Here is a 21,521-nt window from a genome sequence, read left to right as displayed (position 1 = left end):
TTTGATGGATTCCTTTCTTACATTGAGGTCTTTCATCCATTTGAGTCTAATTTTGTATGTGGTGTAAGGAAATGGTCCATTTTCATTTTTCTGCATGTGGCTGTCCAATTTTCCCAACACCATTTGTTGAAGAGACTGTCTTTTTTCCATTAGACATTCTTTCCTACTTGGTCAAAAATTAGTCGACCATAGAGTTGAGGATCTATTTCTGGGCTCTCTATTCTGTTTCATTGATGTATATGTGTTTTTGTGCCAGTACTATACTGTTTTGATGATGACAGCTTTATAATAGAGCTTGAATTCTGGAATTGTGATGCCACCAACTTTGGCTTTCTTTTTCAACATTCCTCTGGCTATTTGAGGTCTTTTCTGATTCCATATAAATTTTAGGATTATTTGTTCCATTTCTTTGAAAAAAAAATTGATGGTACTTTGATAGGGATTGCATTAAATGTGTAGATTGCTTTAGGTAGCATAGACATTTTCACATTATTTGTTCTTCCAATCCATGAGCATGGAACATTTTTCCATTTCTTTGTGTCTTCCTCAATTTTTTTCATGAGTACTTTATAGTTTTCGGAGTATAGATTCTTTGCCTCTTTGGTTAGGTTTATTCCTAGGTATCTTATGGTTTTGGGTACAATTGTAAATGGAATTGACTCCTTAATTTTTCTTTCTTCTATCTTGCTGATGGTGTATAGAAACACAACTGATTTCTGTGCATTGATTTTATATCCTGACACTTAACTGAATTCCTGTACAAGTTCTAGCAGATTTGGAGCGGAGTCTTTTGGGTTTTCCACATAAAGTATCATATCATCTGCAAAAAGTGATAGTTTGACTTCTTCTTTGCCGATTTGGATACCTTTAATTTCTTTTTGTTGTCTGATTGCTGAGAGTAGGACTTCTAGTACTATGTTGCATAGCAGTGGTGATAATGGACATCCCTGCCATATTCCTGACCTTAGCAGAAAAGCTCTCAGTTTTTCTCCATTGAGAATATTTGCGGTGGGTTTTTCATAGATGGCTTTGATGATATTGAGGTATGTACCCTCTATCCCTACTCTTTGAAGAGTTTTGATCAGGAAGGGATGCTGTACTTTGTCAAATGCTTTTTCAGCATCTATTGAGGGTATCATATGGTTCTTGTTCTTTCTTTTATCAAAGTATTATATCACATTGATTGATTTGCTGATGTTGAACCAACCTTGCAGCCCTGGAATAAATCCCACTTGGTCGTGGTGAATAATCCTTTTAATGTACTGTTGGATCCTATTGGCTAGTATTTTGGTGAGAATTTTCGCAGTTGTGCTCATCAAGCATATTGGTCTGTAATTCTCTTTTTTGATGGGATCTTTGGTTTTGCGATCAAGGTAATGCTGGCCTCCTAAAGTGAGTTTGGAAGTTTTCCTTCCATTTCTATTTTTTTGGAACAGTTTCAGGAGAATAAGTATTAATTCTTCTTTAAATGTTTGCTAGAATTTCCCTGGGAAGGGATCTGACCCTGGGCTCTTGTTTTTTTGGGAGATTTTGGGTGACTGCTTCAATCTCCTTACTGGTTATGGGTCTGTTCAGGTTTTCGATTTCTTCCTGGGTCAGTTGTGGTAGTATATATATGTCCCTAGGAATGCATCCATTTCTTCCAGATTCTCACGTTTGCTGGCGTATAGTTGCTCATAATATGTTCTTATAATTGTTTGTATTTCTTTGGTGTTGGTTGTGATCTCTCCTCTTTCCCTCATGATTTTATTTATTTGGGTCCTTTCTCTTTTCTTTTTGATAAGTCTGGCCAGGGGTTTATGAATCTTATTAATTCTTTCAAAGAACCAGCTCCCAGTTTCGTTGATTTGTTCTACTGTTTTTTTTGGTTTCTGTTTCATTGATTTCTGCTCTGATCTTTATTATTTCTCTTCTCCTGCTGGGTTTAGGCTTTCTTTGCTGTTCTTTTTCCAGCTCCTTTAGGTGTGGGGTTAGGTTGTGTATTTAAGACCTTGTTTCTTGAGAAAGGCTTGTATCGCTATATATTTCCCTCTCAGGACTGTCTTTGTTGTGCCCCACAGATTTTGAACCATTGTGTTTTCATTATCATTTGTTTCCATGAAATTTTTCAGTTCTTCTTTAATTTCCTGGCTGATCCATTCATTCTTTAGTAGGATGCTCTTTAGCCTCCATATATTTGTGTTCTTTCCATCTTTCCTCTTGTGATTGAGTTCTAGCTTCAGAGCATTGTGGTCTGAAAATATGCAGGGAATGATCCTTTGGTACCGATTGAGACCTGATTTGTAACCTAGGATGTGATCTGTTCTGGGGAATGTTCCATGTATGCTAGAGAAGAATGTGTATACTGTTGCATTGGGATGGAATGTTCAGAATATATCTGTGATGTCCATCTGGTCCAGGGTGTCATTTAAGGCCTTTATTTCCTTGTTGATCTTGGATGATCTGTCCATTTCAGTGAGGGGGGTGTTAAAGTCCCCTACTATTATTGTATTATTGTCGATATGTTTCTTTGATTTTGTTATTGATTGGTTTATATAGTTGGCTGCTCCTATGTTAGGAGCATAGATATCTAAAATTGTTAGATCTTGTAAGGCAGACACTTTAAGTATGATATGGTGTCCTTCCTCATCTCTTATTATAGTCTTTGGCTTAAAATCTAATTTATCCTGGGGCATCTGGGTGGCTCAGTGGGTTAAGCCTCTGCCTTTTGCTCAGGTCATGGTCTTAGGGTCCTGGGATTGAGCCCAGCATCGGGCTCTCTGCTCAGCAGGGAACCTGTTTCTCCCTCTCTCTCTACCTGCCTCTCTGCCTTCTTGTGATCTCTCTGTGTCAAATAAATAAATAAAATATTTTTTAAAAATCTAATTTTTCTGATGTAGGGATTGCCACCCCAGCTTTCTTTTGATGTCCATTAGCATGGACCCATTTTCCACCCCCTCACTTTAAATCTGGAGGTGTCTTTGGGTCTGAAATGAGTTTCTTGTAGATAGCATATTGATGAGTTTTGTTTTTTTATCCATTCTGATACCCTGTGTCTTTTGATTGGGGTGTTTAGCCCATTTACATTCAGGGTAACTATTGACAGATTGGAATTTAGTGCTATTGTATTGCCTGTAAGGTGACTGTTACTGTCTATTGCCTCTGTTCCTTTCTGGTCTACTACTTTTAGGCTCTCTCTTTGCTTAGAGGACCCCTTTCAATATTTCCTATAGGGCTGGTTTGGTGTTTACAAATTCTTTTATATTTTGTCTGTCCTGGAAGCTTTTTATCTCTCCTTCTAAAATGATAGCCTAGCTGGATATAGTATTCTTGGCTGCATGTTTTTCTCATTTAGTGCTCTGAATATATCATGCCAGTTCTTTCTGGCCTGCCAGGTCTCTGTGGATAAGTCTGCTGCTAATCTAATATTTTTACCATTGTATGTTACAGACTTCTTGTCCCAGGCTGCTTTCACGATTTTCCCTTTGTCCCTAAGACTTGTAAGTTTTTACTATTAGATGATGGGTTGTGGACTTATTTTTACTGATTTTGAGGGGGGGTTCTCTGCCTTTTGGATTTTGATGCGCATTCCCTTTGCCATATTAGGGAAATTCTCTACACTAGTTTGCTCCAATATGCCTTCTGCTCCCCTCTCTCTTTCTTCTTCTTCTGGAATCCCAGTTACTCTAATGTTGTTTCATCATATGGTATCACTTATGTCTTAAATTCTCCCCTCGTGGTACAGTAGTTCTTTGTCTCTCTTTTGCTCAGCTTCTTTATTCTCCATCATTTGGTCTTCTATATCACTAATTCTCTCTTCTGCCTCATTTATCCTAGCAGTAACAGCCTCCATTTTTTATTGTACTTTATTAATAGCTTTTTTGATTTTTGCTTGGTTTGATTTTAATTCTTATATTTCTCCAGAAAGGGCCTTTATTTCTCCAGACAAGATTTCTCCAATATCTTCCATGCCTTTTTCAAACCCAGCTAGAACTTTGAGAATCATCATTCTGACCTCTAGATCTGACATATTACCAATGTCTATATTGATTAGGTCCCTAGCCTTCAGTATTGCCTCTTGTTCTTTTTTTTTTTTTTTTTGTGGTATGTTTATCCATCTTGTCATTTTATCTAGATAAGAATATATGAACGAGAGAATTAAATTCTATAAGGATGGCAAAGACCCCAGAAAAATGTACGCTAACCAAACCAGAAGAGACCCCAAATTGGGGGGAGAAGAAAGGAGGTAAAAGGAAGTTTAAAGAAGATTTTAAAAAGTTTTTTAAAATATATATGTATTAGACTGGTGAATAGAACAGAGCCACCGACTTGATTGTGGGTGTATTTTGGACTCTTAGAAGAAACTACCTCCCAGAATATTAAAGAAAGAAAGACTTATATATTTATATACAAAAATAACAGTAAACACAATGAAGGGACGGAATATGAAAATTTTTTAAAAATTCTAAAAAAGGAATTGATAAGTTGGTTGGAAAAAGAAAGAAAAAGAAAATGGAGAGAAATTTGCTCAGGCTGGAGACTAGAACAAAGCTCTGTGCTAGATTTAGGGTATATTTTGATCTATTAGAAGAAATTGTATCCTAAAAATTTTTTAGAAGAAACAACACTATATGTATACAAAAAATAAAGTTAGATACAATAAAGGATAAAATATGACTATAATAATGAAATTTAAAAAGATTTTCTTTTTTAGAAAGGTATTATTAAGATAAACTAGTTAAGAAATGTTAAAAGAGGAAAGAGTAAAAGTTGAAAAATTAGAATAAGAAAAAAATAAAATAAATTAATTAACTTTGCAAGACTAAAGAATCATGGGGAAAAAGCCATGAATTCCATGCTTTGCTTTCCCCTCCTCTGGAATTCTGCTCTTATCCTTGATCAGTGAGCTTGGTCTTGGCTGGATATTCTTGCTGATCTTCTGTGGGGGAGGGGCCTGTTGTAGTGATTCTCAAATGTCTTTGCCTGAGGCAGAATTGCGCCACCCTTGCCAGGGGCTAGGCTAAATAATCTGCTCAGGTTCACTCTCGGGAACTTTTGTCCCCTGAACGCTTTCCGTAGAGCTCTGGAGGATGGGAATGAAAATGGCGGCCTCCCGATCTCTGGCCCAGAGGAGCCGAGAGCTCGGGCCCCATTCCTCAGTGTGCCCTCAGAGAAAAACCCTCAATCACTCCCACCTCCCTGGTCTCTGGCTGCACTTGGGCTCATCCAGCCTGTGACTGAGCGTTTCTGTCTCCCACACACAGCCCCGTTTGGAGTCTCCAAACCCAACAGATTCCTGTTGCTCTGCTCTTCTGGCGGATGAAGGCGGGTCTCCCCGGATCTGCCACTTGTGGGGTTCCTGCTCAAAGAGCAGTGGCCTGACTGTGCCACAGATCACAGTTTAAGGTAATCCTGAGCTGAAAGCTCACTCCTGGGCTCCGTCTTTGTAGCCAGGTTTCCCACTCTGATACCTGTGAGCTTTGCTACACTCAGACACCAATATATGCAGATCCTTCTCTGACCCCATGGGACTTGAGACCACACTGTCCCTGTGAAGTTTCCACGCCCACTTAGCTTCTGGAGCGATGTCCCTCAGTGGAGCAGACTTTTAAAAGTTTGAATTTTGTGCTCCGTTGCTCCACCAGTTGCTGCGAGCCCACCTCTCCCCCTGTAGTCTATCTTCCTGTTGCCTCAGATTTACTCCTCTGCACTTCCTACCTTTCAGAAAGTGGTCAATTTTCTGTTTCTAGAATTGCTGCTCTTCTTCTCTTCGATCTCCTCTTGGGTTTGTAGATGTTCGGAATGGTTTGATAACTATCTAGCTGAACTTCTGCGACCTGGTGTCACTCAATCTGCTACTCCTCCACCATGTGGGCTCCTCTGGCCTATTGGGGATATTTTTAAAAAATATACCTTATTAATTTCTTCTTTTAATATTACATTTCATTCTTCCTGCTTCCTTTTTATTTTGTTGTACTTTTTCTAGTATTTTGTTGAACTAGGAATTTGTTGACTTATGTTTTTACTGATAAATGCTGTTTTTAGTGTAGTACTATGAATTCAGTACTGTGAATTTTCCTGTGGTCTCTATTTTAAGTATACTTCACAGACTGTGTGATATGTAGAGGTTTTCATTTTATTTGTTAGAAATTATGTAATTTTCATGTTTTCCCTCTTTTGCCCAGGTAGAAGTGCTTTCTGTTTTTTTAATTTTGTTAAATGACTTTTAGTCTTATTGCACTGCAATCTAATAGTGTTGTTTGTAACACATATACTTTATGGAACTCACTGATGTTTTCTTTGTGACCTAATACATGACTAATACACACTGTGTTCTCTATTATAAAGGTAAAATGTTTGAGGTATATTCATAAAGTCTGCTTCACTGGTTATGTTCATTAGGTCTTCTTTATTTTTATTTATTCCCCTCCTCAACATTTCATCTGTCTTTTAATGAGAGTGGTTTACTGAAGTCCACTAATTGTTAATATATTTCTCTCTGTCTCTTTGTATTTCTTGTCTTTGCTTCATTAAAGTATTGCTTGTTGGGGCGCCTGGGTGGCTCAGTGAGTTAAAGCCTGTGCCTTTGGCTCAGGTCATGATCCCAGGGTCCTGGTATCGAGCCCCACATCAGGCTCTCTGCTCAGCAGGGAGCCTGTTTCCTCCCTATCTCTCTGCCTACCTCTCTACCTACTTGTGATCTCTGCCTGTCAAATAAATAAATAAAATCTTAAAAAGTATTGCTTGTTATTTGGTGTGTACATATTCATAGTACATATGACTGATTGGTCATGTTATCTTTATTATGATTTGTGTTTTTAGCAGTAAATTTTACCCTTTTTTGTTTAATGCAGTCTGTCCCTCACTGCTTTCTTCTTGCTTCCCTTTGTCTAGAAACTTTTTTGCCCATCCCTTTAGTTTTAGTCTTTTAGAATCAATTTGTTTTAGATAAACCTTTTATGTACCACACTGAGATGTAATTATCTTTCACTTTCTGATCCAAATTGAAATCTTTCTTTTAATAGGTTATTTACTCCTGTTCACATTTATTGATTTAACTAAAATGTTTAGCTTCAATTCTCAAATTATTTTATAATTATGTGTATAGTATATCTAATATGTTTCTTTTTCTGCCCAAGGATACTCTTTGTAGTTTTATTTTTATATTTAGAAAGGTATATATTTTTGTTCTAGTGGGTACTTGTGTACTTTTTATTATCTGGTTTGTCAAGGTTTTTTTTTTTCTTTTTAAGATTTTATTTTTAAGGAGTCTCTACATCCAACATGAGGCTTGAACTCACAACCTGGAGAGCAAGAGTCACATGCTCTTCCAAATGAGCCAGCCAGGTGCCCCTGATTTGTCAAGAATTTAAGGGTATTCTATAATACCTAAATACTGCCTGAACAATAGTCATCGACATTGAGCTCACTTTTTCTTTTTTCCTGTCCTTTTCCTTCCATTTAAAAAGTACATTTTCTACTTTGTCTCAACATATAACCTTTGTACATTAATTTTCCATTCTTGTCCCCATCCTTGTAGGGTGTAGAAATGGAAAATTAATATAATCTACATTTTTATTTATTCAAATTCTTACCATTGGTCTTAATGCTGAACCACTTCTAGTCATCTCTTGATTGGATGAAACTTATCCACTAATAGATTTCTTGAGGACTAATATAGTACAGAATTCCCCACATCTTGTATGTTTAAAACTATTTTTCCGTAACCTTAATATTTGAGGCACATCTTGGCTGGATATAAATTTTTGGTCCATGCTTTCTTTTACTGAGTTTTAAGAAAATGTTCTTTCTTTGCTCTGCATGCTATTTTTTAAGAATTTTAATGGGAATATAATTCTTTTGTGCTAAATATGTAGGCCTTGAGATTTCTTTTTTATATCTTTGAAGTTTGATAGTTTTAGTAGGCTAATTAGTTAGCTAATGCTATGAAACAAATTACTTTAAGACCTTAGTGGCTTAGGGGTGCCTGGCTGGCTCAATCAGAAGAGCATGCTATTCTTGATCTTAAGGTCATGAGTTCAAGCCCCATGTTAGGTGTAGAGATTATATCTTAAAGAACTTAGTGGCTTAAAGGCAACAATAAATATATATTAACTCAAAGTTTCTGTGAGTCATGAACTTGGGAGCACCTTTGCTAGCGGTCTGGTTTGAGGTTTTAGTAAAGCTGTCGGTTGGGACTATAGTTATCTGAAGGTTTGAATTGGATCTGCTTTTAAGATGACTTGCACACATACTGGCAAACTGGTGCTCAGTTCTCCATGTGAACTTCTTCATAGAGCTGCATGTTGTCCTATGCTTCCCCTAGAGTAAGTAATCCAAGAGAGAGCAAAATGGAAGCTGCAGTGTCTTTTAAGAGCTAGCCTTGGTTTTAGTTGTTTTGGGTTAAAGGCTAACTTGGTCCCTATTACACCATCCTTGTTGGAAACAGAAATCTCTTGGCTATTATTTCTTTAATAATTGCCATATCTCATCCTGTTTGTTTTTTTTCTTTCTCTTCATGGTAGTTCAGTTTTGTGTATGTTTTGCCTTGTAGGGCATAGGATCTATTATTTTACCCTGAAGAGCATTGATATCTTATCAGTCAGCTTGGCTGAACTCAAACTCTAAACTTTGTCTTCCTGTAGTAGACAGTCACTCAAAACTCTGTTTAATTGTTTAGACTTTGGAGTCTGCCCACACTTGCATAGATTAGTGGGCAGCCAGATATTTGGGCAGAATTTATATGAAGAATTTTGTGTTCTCCTTCTTTGGATCTCTCAAATCCAGACTTTCTCCGATGGTTTTTTATCTCTTGCAGTTATTCTGAGCTCTTTTTCAAATTTTGCCTATCAATAAACTCCAGGTTTCAGTTTCTCCTTTTGGTCACTCTCTAGTTCCTTCAATTATTTTGTCCAGAGTTCATATTACATAGGATTTGTTTTTAATGAAAGTTTTATGACACTATTTTAAATGGTGTCTGTTTAATGGATCTTGGTGAGGCCTTCTCTAATTATACTATTTAAAAATTACAGAACCACCCATCTCCTGGTGCTTCATTTTTTTTACACCACTCTTACCAGTTGACGTAGAATGTATTTTAATATTTGTTTGTTTCTGATTTCCACAACAAGAATGTAAGCTCTAAAATAGTAGATATATTTCCCTCTTGTTCAGTGCAATTTCTTTAGTTCCTAGAACAGATTAGGTTAATGCTTAGTAAATATTTTGGTATGCATGAATGAATCAATACATTAATTTATTTCTTTTCCTGCATCCTTTATAGTGCCCGAAAGGCAATGGATGAGGAAGAGGAAGCAGTTGAAGAACGTCGGAATATGCGAACTATTTGGGTGACTGGCAGAAAAGGTTTAACTGAAAGGGAAGCAGCAGCCCTTATTGTGGAAGAAGCCAAAATGATTCTGCAGCAGGACTTAGTTGAAATGGGAGTGCATTGGAATTCATACTTCCTTTTAAATTCTCATACACACTCATTGACCAGCAGTGAGTCAGAAGTAAAGGAACAGAAATATATATCCCAAACTAAAAGATCTTGTGAAAGATTAACATCAAAGAAAAAGAGTAACTCGATGTTTAGTGATTCTTCTGCTAAGCATTCATCAAGTACTGTGCAAGAGTTAGAGAAAAGTGGAGAGCTTACAAACTCCTTTTATGATAAGTTACAGAGTGGGAATCAAGAACGCCAGGTACATTCCATTTCCAGAGCAAGAAAACGGGCTTCTTTGAATATAAGTAAAGAAAAGCTAAGAACCTCTCTGAATGAGGGAAGAGCACGCACTAAGAAAGTTGTTCAGACTCTCTTATTTGAGAAAACAAAAAAAGAAGCTCAGAGTTTCAATTCAGAAACAATGAGTACTGCTTCTGGATCTTGGAAACATAGTAAACTTGTAAAACAATCTAAACACAGTAGCCCTAAAAAAGACACTGAGATGTGTAGAATTGATTTACAGGAACAGACTATGTCTAATCCTATTTATTATGGGGATGCATTTACCTTAGATGAAAAGAATGTAGAATTTAGAAGTCCAGACCCTTTTGCTGAAAATGTGTCATTCTGTGCTGAGGGAAAATATAGCAAAACATCATTCTCATTAGAAAGAGAACAAAGTTCAAAGAACAAAACAAAAACTAATAATATTCTTGTGGAACATTTTATCACACAATCCCAGAGTAAAAAAGTGACTTGTCAACCCACTAATATGGTTAGTGAAAATGGAAGAGAATTTGCTGTTGTTGAGTCAGAAAAAATAAACACAGCCTTGGTGGTAGAAAACAATTCAAAAAACCAGAATGTTTATGTAAAATGTGACACCTACTCAGTTAACCAGTGCCCAGAAAAACAATCTGATAAACAGACGAACACTTATACCAAACAGAAAAAAATAATAGAGAGACAAATGCCCTGTGAGACAGGCAGTAGTTATATGACTAGAGACTCAAATGTTATTATCAAGTGTGGAATTATGAAGTTTAATAGTGAGGAAAATAAATCAAATAATTTTCAGGTATCAGGAGATAATATGAGCAGAACTGAGATACTCCCAACTCGAGGATCAGAAGGCCAGCATGAGAATTTTCTAAATACATCTAGAAAACAAAAAAAAACAGAAGCTTATGCAGCAAACAAAACAAAGGATAATTGTGTTTTTGACTTAGGTTTAGTTCCTTATGAATTTGAAGATAGTTTCTGCCTGGATACTCAGTCAGAGAAAATAATACAACAGATGGCAACTGAAAATGCCAAACCAGAAGCAAAGTATGCCAAGCTGGCAACAGGGAAGATGCAGAAATGCTTAGACAACCAGAGTTCCATACTCTCTTTTCAGGATGAGATTTGTATTACTTTTCCTGGTGAACAGCATTCTCCCAGAGTGACAAATAAAAATCATTTGGAACTTAAGCCTGTAGATAATATGAAACAAGGCACTGATTCAGATGGGGTTGATATCCTGACTCCAGAAAGCTCAGTTTTTCTTTCTCCAATACTTTTGAGGGAAAATGGCCCTTGTTTTAAAAGGAATGAGCTTTCTGTCACTGACTCTCAATTAAATAGTTTTCTTCAAGGTTATCAAACACAAGAAGCAATGAAACCAGTTACACCTCTGGTTCCTCAAAAGAGAACTACCACTGGTATAGAAACAGAATGTCTGCCAGTTCCTGAAACAAGTTTGAATTTGAGTGATAGTTTACTGTTTGACAGTTTCAGTGAAGACTACCTAGTAAAAGAACCACCTGTTATACAAGTGAAAGAATCCCTCTCTTCTGCACTAACATCAAACCATTTCAGTCATTCTGTGTGTCTGCAACGAGAGGGCACAATAAGAAAATCAAATATGAATGAGAATCAAGATAATCAGCAACAGTACACTTGTTTCAGTGATGAGTCTATTATATTTTCAGAAGTGGATTCTGCTCAGATGGTTGAAGCTTTGGACAATGTAGAAATACGTCCTGTCCAAGAGAAACAGAATACTGTAGTATCTTTTAGAGCATTAGAACTAAGTGATCCAGTGACTGTAGGTAATGATTATCCACAAAGAGAAGTAATTGGAGGAGATAAAGATGAAAGGTCTCAAAAACCCAAATTAACTGAGATAGAGGAAAATAATGCATTCATATGGTCAGGGGCATCATTTGATTTAAGTCCAGGACTGCAGAGAATTTTAGACAAAGTGTCCAGTCCTCTGGAAAATGAAAAGCAAAAATTAACCACTATAAACTTGTCTAGTTTGAAAGGAAAAAATACAGAGGTAAATGACAAACAAAAAGTGATTTCAAATTTGGAGCCAAATCAAGTGCAGGGACTCTCATTTGCCCCTAATATTGAAGTAAAAAGCAAGATTGGGACACTGGAGACCAATGCCCTTCATGCTGAAACCACATCCCACTTGCCTTGTAAAGAGAACTATGTAGTTGATGATAATGGACTCATTCCTCCTACACCCACTCCAGTATCTGCTTCTAAACTGGTATTTCCAAGTATTCTTGGAACATCTTCTGTAAAGCTTCAGAAAACACATAGTGTTTTACAGCTTGGTGAAAGCTACTCATTTGACTCATCTTCAAATATTAAAAACCAAGATTTAAGTTCAGAGAGTAGAAATGGTTTAAAAGAGGACAGTCCTATTGGAGACACAACTTTTTCACTGCAGTTATCACAAGATGGATTGCAGTTAACTCCAGCCTCGTTCAGCCCAGGAAGTTTGGCCATAATTGATGTAGCAAGTGACCAAACTCTCTTTCGAACATTCATTAAGGAGTGGCAGAGCAAAAAGCGATTTTCCATCTCACTGGCTTGTGAAAAGATCAGTAGTTTGACATCTAAAAGTGCTGCTATTGGTGGTAGGTTTAAGCAAGGTAAGAGCTTTTTAAAAATTTTTTTCATATTTTCATCTTTATATGTGAAATAGTGGTTTGGGATGGGCCTGAGCCTTTTCAGTTTTGGATATTAAATGTAATAAATTTATTCAGAGTTCAATTAAAGTTTCTTCTATGTGGGTTTACCTGTAGAACAGCTTTATTGTTGAGTGCAACTAGATTAATTATAGTTGCCATCTGGTATAAGAGATGGGTGACTCCAGGACATGTGGGTATGAAAGCCAAGCACTGAGAGAAAAGCTCAAGCTGGACTACTGAACTCATGTAGACCACCAAGGGACTACTCATTTACCTAGCACTGATCCACTGTTGTAGCTGTGGTCTAATCAGGCCTATGTCTGCCTCTTTCTTCATAAGCCATGGATCCCACCTAAACAGCCTCCCTATAGCACATCTCCACAGTAGGTGGTCCAAAAGGAGTTCCAGACCAGTCTTTTCTCTCAGGACAAAGACATAGAAGCCAAGCTAATTGCTGCTGCAGGCACCACAGTTGTGGCTGGTTTGAGGGCCAGCACTTGATCATTGGGTGTATCAGGAATCCATCTCTTAAATGGTAGCTCTTTCTTCAATGCTAGTCTGGACTTGGCCCTGTGTCAGGCCATGGAGCTCTTCTGTTTGATTGTTGACTTCCTTATCCTTTTCATTTTATGAGGCTTCACAGGGGTCTCTTCAACTCCAGGCCATATCTGGTGCTAGAGTATGCTAAAATTTACCATTAAACAGGGTGTATCTTTTTTAAGAAAATCACATATATGTGTGTGTGATTATTTATATATAATATATTAATATTAGAATATAAGTTTGTGAAAACTATGTATTTTGAACAAGGATCTCCTTTTTTGGTATTTTAATGACATAGCATCATAGTTTTTATTACTCATCAGTGCTTATGAATTATTTTCTATTACATTGTAATTTCCTTATTCACTTATATAATCACAAAAGTACATAGAAAAAAGGCATTATATTTTAAACAATGTATATAACCTACATATTTCAGTACTTATGTCAAGTAGACTTGTACCTCCAACTGATGTTCATGAATTCTGTGCCAAAATGTTGACCCCGAAGCTCATAGAGCCCTTCCAGGTTTTAAGAGACTTGAACCTTTTGTTAGATAATGCCATTTATACATATCCCTGTCTTACTTCATGACAATAAGGATTTTGTATAATTGGTAATAGCTGTAGTCAGCTTGACAACCTTCTGTGGAAAGCAAAGGTTTGATAAGATTTCTTAAATCTCTGTATTTATGCATGAATTTGTTCATAAAAGTTTGAGTATTTGATCTTCAATTTATAGAACATGTGTTTTGTTTTTTAATTTTTTTACTTGAGTATAGTTGACACATAATGGTACATTAATTTCAGGTGAACAACATAGCGATTTGACAAATTTATACATTACACTGTGTTCACCAAGAGTATAGATACCATCTATCCCCATACATTGCTATTACAGTATCATTGACTATATTTTTATGCTATGTCTTTTATTCCCATGATTTATTCATTACATAAGCAGAAGCCCGTATCTTCCACTCTTTTTCACCCATTTTTCCCAACCCCCTAACCTTCCCTACCCTCTAGCAACCATCAGTTATTCTCTGTTTTTATAAGTCTGATTCTGCTTTTTGTTTATTTGTGTGTGGTTTTTTTTTTTTTAAAGATTTTATTTATTTATTTGACAGACAGAGATCACAAGTAGGCAGAGAGGCAGGCAGAGAGACAGGAAGGGAAGCAGGCTCCCTGCTGAGTAGAGAGCCGGATGTGGGGCTCGATCCCAGGACCCTGGGATAATGACCTGAGCCAAAGGCAGAGGCTTTAATCCACTGAGCCACCCAGGTGCCCCATTTGTGTGTTTTTGTTTTAGATTCTACATATGAAGTGAAATCATATGGCATTTGTCTTTCTCAGTCTAAATTACTTCATTTAGCATAATACCCTCTAAGTCTATGTTGTCTTATATGGCAAGTTCTCATTTTTTTTTTTAGCAGCATATTTCATTGTATATGTGTACCACATCTTCCTTATTCATTTGTCTATCAGTGGACACTTAGGTCATGGACCACATGTGTTAATGACATGTTTTATGTACTTTTTGTGTCGACTAATACTTTCCATTTTTTATTCAACATACATAAAATTGAACATATTCTCTATACTAGGGGTTAACACTTAAATTTAACAAATATGTGCCATTTATTTCCAAGGTATAAGGGATATAATTGCAAATAAGATAGATTGGTTTTTGACCTATATCTATAAAGTTGGAGATGCCTTCTTTTACAAAAAATGTTGAATCCAGATACCAAATCATACCTGATTATTCACCAAGAAGTAGGATGCTTGTAGTGTTCAAATGGTCTTTATTTCTGTTTGAGTTATAGCAATTCAAAATACAGCTTTAAAAAGATTTAGTTAATAACCATTTTACTTATTATTATAGATTTATTTTAGGAGATCTTTGTTAAATTTTTCATAGTGACAATTATCTTAGTAAATGGGAAGCCTAGAAGGATCTTACACATACCTAAAAATGACCATCCAAATAATGCATATTTTAGAGATCTGGAAATTTTGCCAATCAAGTAGTTTTGTATTATTATCATTGTTTTTGTTTGTTTGTTTTGTTTTTTAAAATTTATTCATTTTTTTGATATATAATGTATTATTTGTTTCAGGGGTACAGGTCTGTGATTCACCAGTCTTACACAATTCACAGTGCTCACCATAGCACATACCCTCTCCAGTGCCCATCACCAAGCCACCCCATCCCTCACACCCCCTTCACTACAGCAATCAGTTAGTTTCCTGAGATGAAGAGTCTCTTACGGTTTATCTTCCTTTCTGGTTTCATCTTGATTCATTTTTCCCTTCCTTCCCCTATGATCCTTTGTCTTGTTTCTCAAATTCCACATATCAATGAGATCATATGATAATTGTCTTTCCCTGATTGACTTATATCACTTAGCATAATACCCTTTAGTTCTAGCCATATCATTGCAAATGGCAAGATTTCATTTTTTGATGACTGCATAATATTCCATTGTATATATACATCACATCTTCTTTATCCATTCATCTGTTGATGGACATGTAGGCTCTTTCCATAGTTTGGCTATTGTGGACATTGCTGCTATAAACATTCAGGTGCATGTGCCCTTTCAGATCACTACATTTGTGTCTTTGAGGTAAATTCACAGTAGTGTAATTGCTGGATCATAGGGTAGCTCTATTTTCAACTTTTTGAGGAACCTATATACTGTTTTTCAGAGTGGCTGCATTTCACCAGCAGTGTAGGAGAGTTCCCCTCTCTCCACATCCTCACCAACATCTGTCATTTCCTGACTTGTTAATTCTAGCCATTGTGACTGCTGTGAGGTGGTATCTCATTGTGGTTTTGGTTTGCATTTCCCTGATCCAGCGTGATGTGGAACACTTTTTCATGTGTCTTTTGGCCATCTGGATGTCTTTTTTGCAGAAATGTCTCTTCAAGTCGTCTGCCCATTTCTTGATTGGATTATTTGTTCTTTGGCTGTTGAGTTTGATAAGTTCTATCTAGATTTTGGATACCAGCCCTTTATCTGATATGTCATTTGCAAATATCTTCTCCCATTCTGTCAGCTGTCTTTTGGTTTTATTGACTGTTTCCTTTGCTGTGCAAAAGCTTTTGATCTTGATGAAGTCCCAATAGTTCATTTTTGCCCTTGCTTCCCTTGCCTTTGGCAATGTTTCTAGGAAGAAGTTGCTGGGGCTGAAGTCAAAGAGGTTGCTGCCTTTGTTCTCCTCAAGGATTTTGATTGACTCCTGTCTCACATTGAGGTCCTTCATCCATTTTGAGTCTATTTTCGTGTGTGGTGTAAGGAAATGGTCCATTTTCATTCTTCCGCATGTGGCTGTCCACGTTTCCCAACACCATTTGTATTTTTTTTTTCCATTAGACATTCTTTTTTCCATTAGACATTCTTTCCTACTTTGTCAAATATTAGTTGACCATAGTGTTGAGGGTCTATTTCTGGGCTCTCTATTCTATTCCATTGATCTATGAGTCTGTTTTGTGCCAGTACCATACTGTTTTGATGATGACAGCTTTGTAATAGAGCTTGAATTCTGGAATTGTGATGCCACCAACTTTGGCTTTCTTTTTTTTTTTTTTTTTTTTAATTTTTTAAATTTATTTTCAGCATAACAGTATTCATTGTTTTTGCACCACACCCAGTGCTCCATGCAATCCGTGCCCTCTCCAATACCCACCACCTGGTTCCCCCAACCTCCCACCTCCTGCCCCTTCAAAACCCTCAGATTGTTTTTCAGAGTCCATAGTCTCTCATGGTTCACCTCCCCTTCCAATTTCCCTCAACTCCCTTCTCCTCACTAACTCCCCTTGTCCTCCATGCTATTTGTTATGCTCCACAAATAAGTGAAGCCATGTAATTGACTCTCTCTTGACTTATTTCACTCAGCATAATCTCTTCCAATCCCATCCATGTTGCTACAAAAGTTGGGTATTCATCTTTTCTGATGGAGGCATAATACTTCATAGTGCAACTTTGGCTTTCTTTTTCAACATTCCTCTGGCTATTTGAGGTCTTTTCTGGTTCCATATAAATTTTAAGATTATTTGTTCCATCTCTTAGGGAAAAAAAATTGATGGTATTTTGATAGGGATTGCATTAAATGTGTAGATTGCTGGGGACACCTGGGTGGCTCAGTTGGTTGAGCGACTGCCTGGGGTTCAGGTCATGATCCCGGACTTCCAGGATCGAGTCCCGCATCGGGCTCCCAGCTCCTTGGGGAGTCTGCTTCTCTCTCCGACCTTCTCCTCTCTCATGCTCTCTCTCACTCATTCTCTCTCAAATAAATAAATAAAATCTTAAAAAAAAATGTGTAGATTGCTTTAGGTACCGTAGACGTTTTCACAATATTTGTTCTTCCAATCCATGCTCATGGAACATTTTTCTATTTCTTTGTGTCTTTCTCAATTTCTTTCATGAGTACTTTATAGTTTTCTGAGTATAGATTCTTTGCCTCTTTGGTTAACTTTATTCCTAGGTATCTTATGGTTTTCGGTGCAATTGTAAATGGGATCGACTCCTTAATTTCTCTTTCTTCTGTCTTGCTGTTGGTCTATAGAAAGGCAACTGATTTCTGTACTTTGCTTTTATATCCTGATACTTTTACTGAATTCCTGTATGTGTTCTAGAAGTTTTGGAGTGTAGTTTTTTGGGTTACACTTAAAGTATCATATCATCTGCAAAGAGTGAGTGTTTGACTTCTTCTTTGCTGATTCATATGCCTTTTACTTCTTTTTGTAGTCTGATTGCTGAGGCTAGGATGTCCAGTACTATACTGAGCAGCAGTGGTGATAGTGGACATCCCTGCTATGTTTCTGACCTTAGGGGGGAAGCTCTCAGTTTTTCCCCATTGAGAATGATACTCACTGTGGGCTTTTCATATATGGCTTTTATGATATTGAGGCATGTTCCCTATATCCCTACACTGAAGAGTTTTAATCAAGAAAGGAAGCTGTACTTTGTCAAATACTTTTTCTGCATCTATTGAGAGTATTATATGGTCCTTTTTCTTTTATTTATGTATTGTATCACATTGATTGATTTGCAGATGTTGAACCAACCTTGCAGCCTAGGAATAAATTACACTTCGTCATGGTGAATAATATTTTAATGTACTGTTGGATCCTGTTGGCTAGTATTTTGGTGAGAATTTGTGCATCCATGTTCATCAAGGATATTGGTCTGTAATTCTCCTTTTCGATGGAGTCTTTGTCTGCTTTTGGGATCAAAGTAATGCTGGACTCATGAAATGGGTTTGGAAGTTTTCCTTCCATTTCTATTTCTTGGAACTGTTTCAGGAGAATAGGTATCAATTATTCTTTTTTTTTTTTTTATAAAATGAAGTCTTTTTTTTTTTTAATTTTATTTATTTATTGACAGAGATCACAAGTAGGCAGAGAAGCAGGCAGAGAGAGAGAGGAAGGGAAGCAGGCTCCCTGCTGAGCAGAGAGCCCGATGCGGGGCTCGATCCCAGGACCCTGAGACCATGACCTGAGCCAGATGCGGGGCTTGATCCCAGGACCCTGAGACCATGACCTGAGCCGAAGGCAGAGGCTTAACCCACTAAGCCACCCAGGCGTCCCTCAATTATTCTTTAAATGTTTGGTAGAGTTCCCCTGGGAGGGCATCTGGCCCTGGGTTCTTGTTTGTTGGGAGATTTTTGATTATTCTTCAATTTCCCTACTGGTTATGGATCTGTTTGGGTTTTCTATTTCTTCCTGGTGCACAGTTTTGGTAGTTTATAAGTCTCTAGGAATGCATCCATTCCCTCCAGATTGTCTAATTTGCTGGCATATAGTTGCTCATAATATGTTCTTATAATTGTTTGTATTTCTTTGGTGTTTGTTGTGATCTCTCCTCTTTCATTCATGATTTTATGAATTTGGGTCCTTTCTCTTTTCTTTTTGATAAGTCTGGCCAGGGACTTATCAATCTTATTAATTCTTTGAAGGAACAAGCTCCTACTTTCATTGATCTGTTCTACTATTCTTTTGGTTTCTATTTCACTGATTTCTGCTCTGATCTTTATTATTTCTCTTCTCCTGCTGGGTTTAGGCTTTATTTGCTGTGCTTTCTCCAGCTCCTTTAGGTGTAGCGTTAGGTTGTTCTTATTTCTTGAGAAAGGCTTGTATTGCTATATACTTTCCTCTTAGGACTGCCTTTGCCGCATCCCAAAGATTTTGAACAGTTGTGTTGTCATTTTCACTTTTTTCCATGAATTTTAAAAATTCTTCTTTAACTTCCTGGTTGACCCATTCATTCTTTAGGAGGATGCTCTCTAGCTTCCATGTATTTTGTTCTTTCCAACTTTCCTCTTGTGATTGAGTTCTAGTTTCAAAGCAGTGAGCTCCAGAAATATGCAGGAAATGATCCTAATCTTTTGGTACCAATCGAGACCTGATTTGTAACCTAGGATGTGATCTATTCTGGAGAAAGTTCCATGTGCACTAGAGAAGAATGTGTATTCTGTTGCACTGGGATGGAATGTTCTGAATATATCTGAAGTCCATCTGGTCCAGTGTGTTATTTAAAGCCTTTACTTCCTTGTTGATCTTTTGCTTAGATGATCTGTCCATTTCAGTGAGGATGGTGTTAAAGTCCCTTATTATTGTATTATTGTCAATATGTTTCTTTGATTTTGTTGTTTATTGGCTTATATAATTGGCTGTTCCCATGTTAGGGGCATAAATATTTAAAATTGTTAGATTGTTATATTGGAAAGACCCTTTAAGTATGATATAGTGTCCTTCCTCATCTCTTATTATAGTCTTTGGTTTAAAATCTGTCTGATACAGGGACTGCCACCCCAGCTCTCTTTTCATGTCCGTTAGCATGGTAAATGGTTTTCCACCCCTTCACTTTAAATCTGGAGGTGTCTTTCAGTCTAAAAGGAGTCTCTGGCAGACAGCATAATGATGGGCCTTGTTTTTTTGTTTGTTTGTTTGTTTTTAATCCCATCTGATATCCTGTGTTTTTAGATTAGGGCATTTAGCCCATTTACATTCAGGGTAGCTCTTGAAAGATATGAATTTAGTGCCACTGTATTGTCTGTAAGGTGACTGTTACTCTATATTGTCTTTTCCTTTCTGGTCTATGTTACTTTCAGGCTCTCTCTTTGTTTAGAAGACCCCTTTCAGTATTTTCTGTAGGGCTGGTTTGGTGTTCTCAAGTTCTTGTTTGTTTGTTTGTTTGTTTGTTTTTCCTGGAAGTTTTTGTCTCTCCTATTTTCAGTGACAGCCTAGCTGAATATAGTATTCTTGGCTGCATATTTTTCTCGTTTAGTGCTCTGAATATATCATGGCAGTCCATTCTGGCCTGCCAGGTCTCTATGGATATGTTTGCTGCCAATCTAATGTTTCTACCATTGTAGGTTACAGACTTCTTGTCCTGAGCTGCTTTCAGGATTTTCTTTTGTCTCTGAGACTTAACATTAACATTAGATATTGGGGTGTTGACCTATTTTTATTGATTTTGAGAGGGGTTCTCTGTGCCTCCTGAATTTTGATGCCTGTTTCCTTCCCCATATTAGGGAAGTTCTCTGCTATAATTTGCTCTAATATACCTTCTGCCCCCTTCTCTGCATCTTCTTCTTCTGGGATCCCAATTATTCTAATATTGTTTTGTCTTATGGTATCACTAAGTCTTGAATTCTCCCCTCATGATCCAGTAATTGTTTATCTCTCTTTTTCTCAGCTTCTTTATTCTCCATCATTTGTTCTTCCATATCACTAATTCTCTCTTCTACCTGATTTATCCTAGCAGTTATAGCCTCCATATTTGATTGTACTTCATTAATAGCCTTTTTGATTTTGACTTGGTTAGATTTTAGTTTTTTTATTTTTCTGAAAAGGATTCTCTAGTACCTCCTTTGCTTTTTTCAAGCCCATCTAATATCTATATAATAATCATTATTAACTCTAGTTCTGATGTTTTACTAATGTCCATAATCCCTGGCAGTTGGTACTGCCTCTTGTACTTTTTTTTTTTTTGAGGCTAGTTATTCTGATTTGTCATTTTGTCCAGAGAAAAACTGATGAATGAGAGAACAAAATGCTAAAAGGGTAACAAGGACTCCAGGAAAATATACACTAAACAAATCATTAGAGACCCAAAACCAGAGAGAAAAGGAAGGAGAAAAAAAAAAAAAAAAAAGCAAGCAAGAAAGTATATGATCAGGCTAGTGAATAGAACAGAGCCACACACTAGATTTTGAGTGTATTTTGTTCTGTTAGAAGAAACTGCCTCCTAAAATTTTAAACAAAAACGTATATATACAAAAATAAGGGTAAATACAAAGAAGGGATAGAATATGACTATAAAGATGAAAATTTAAAAAGATTTTAAAAAAGGAATTGATAAGATGGTTGAAAAAAGAATGAAAAAATTTTTTTAAAAAGGAGAAAATGTGATCAGGTGGGAGAGGAGAACAAAGCCATTTGCTAGATTTAGGGTCTCTTTTGGTCTCTTAGAAGAAACTGTATCCCAAAACTTTAAAGAAAGAAAAGCGTATATATATATATATATATATATATATATACACACACACACACACACACACACACACACATAC

At 36.8% G+C, this 21,521-nt stretch overlaps 1 protein-coding gene across 1 annotated transcript in view; it reads left to right on the top strand.

Annotated features, from left to right (window-relative positions):
• LOC111155023 (DNA polymerase theta) overlaps positions 1 to 21,521 on the top strand; it is a 133,027-nt gene that overhangs the window by 62,066 nt on the left and 49,440 nt on the right. Inside the window, exon 16 of the mRNA XM_022515036.1 lies at positions 9,263 to 12,354. Within this exon, the coding sequence (XP_022370744.1) occupies positions 9,263 to 12,354 (3,092 nt within the window). The remainder of the gene's footprint in view (positions 1 to 9,262; positions 12,355 to 21,521) is intronic.

Source organism: Enhydra lutris, unplaced genomic scaffold (genome assembly GCF_002288905.1).
Source record: "Enhydra lutris kenyoni isolate GAN:26980312 unplaced genomic scaffold, ASM228890v2 scaffoldscaffold39, whole genome shotgun sequence".
Taxonomy (NCBI): Eukaryota; Metazoa; Chordata; class Mammalia; order Carnivora; family Mustelidae; genus Enhydra; species Enhydra lutris.
The sequence above is the reverse complement of the archived record's forward strand: the minus strand, read 5'-3'. Positions and strand labels throughout refer to the sequence as shown.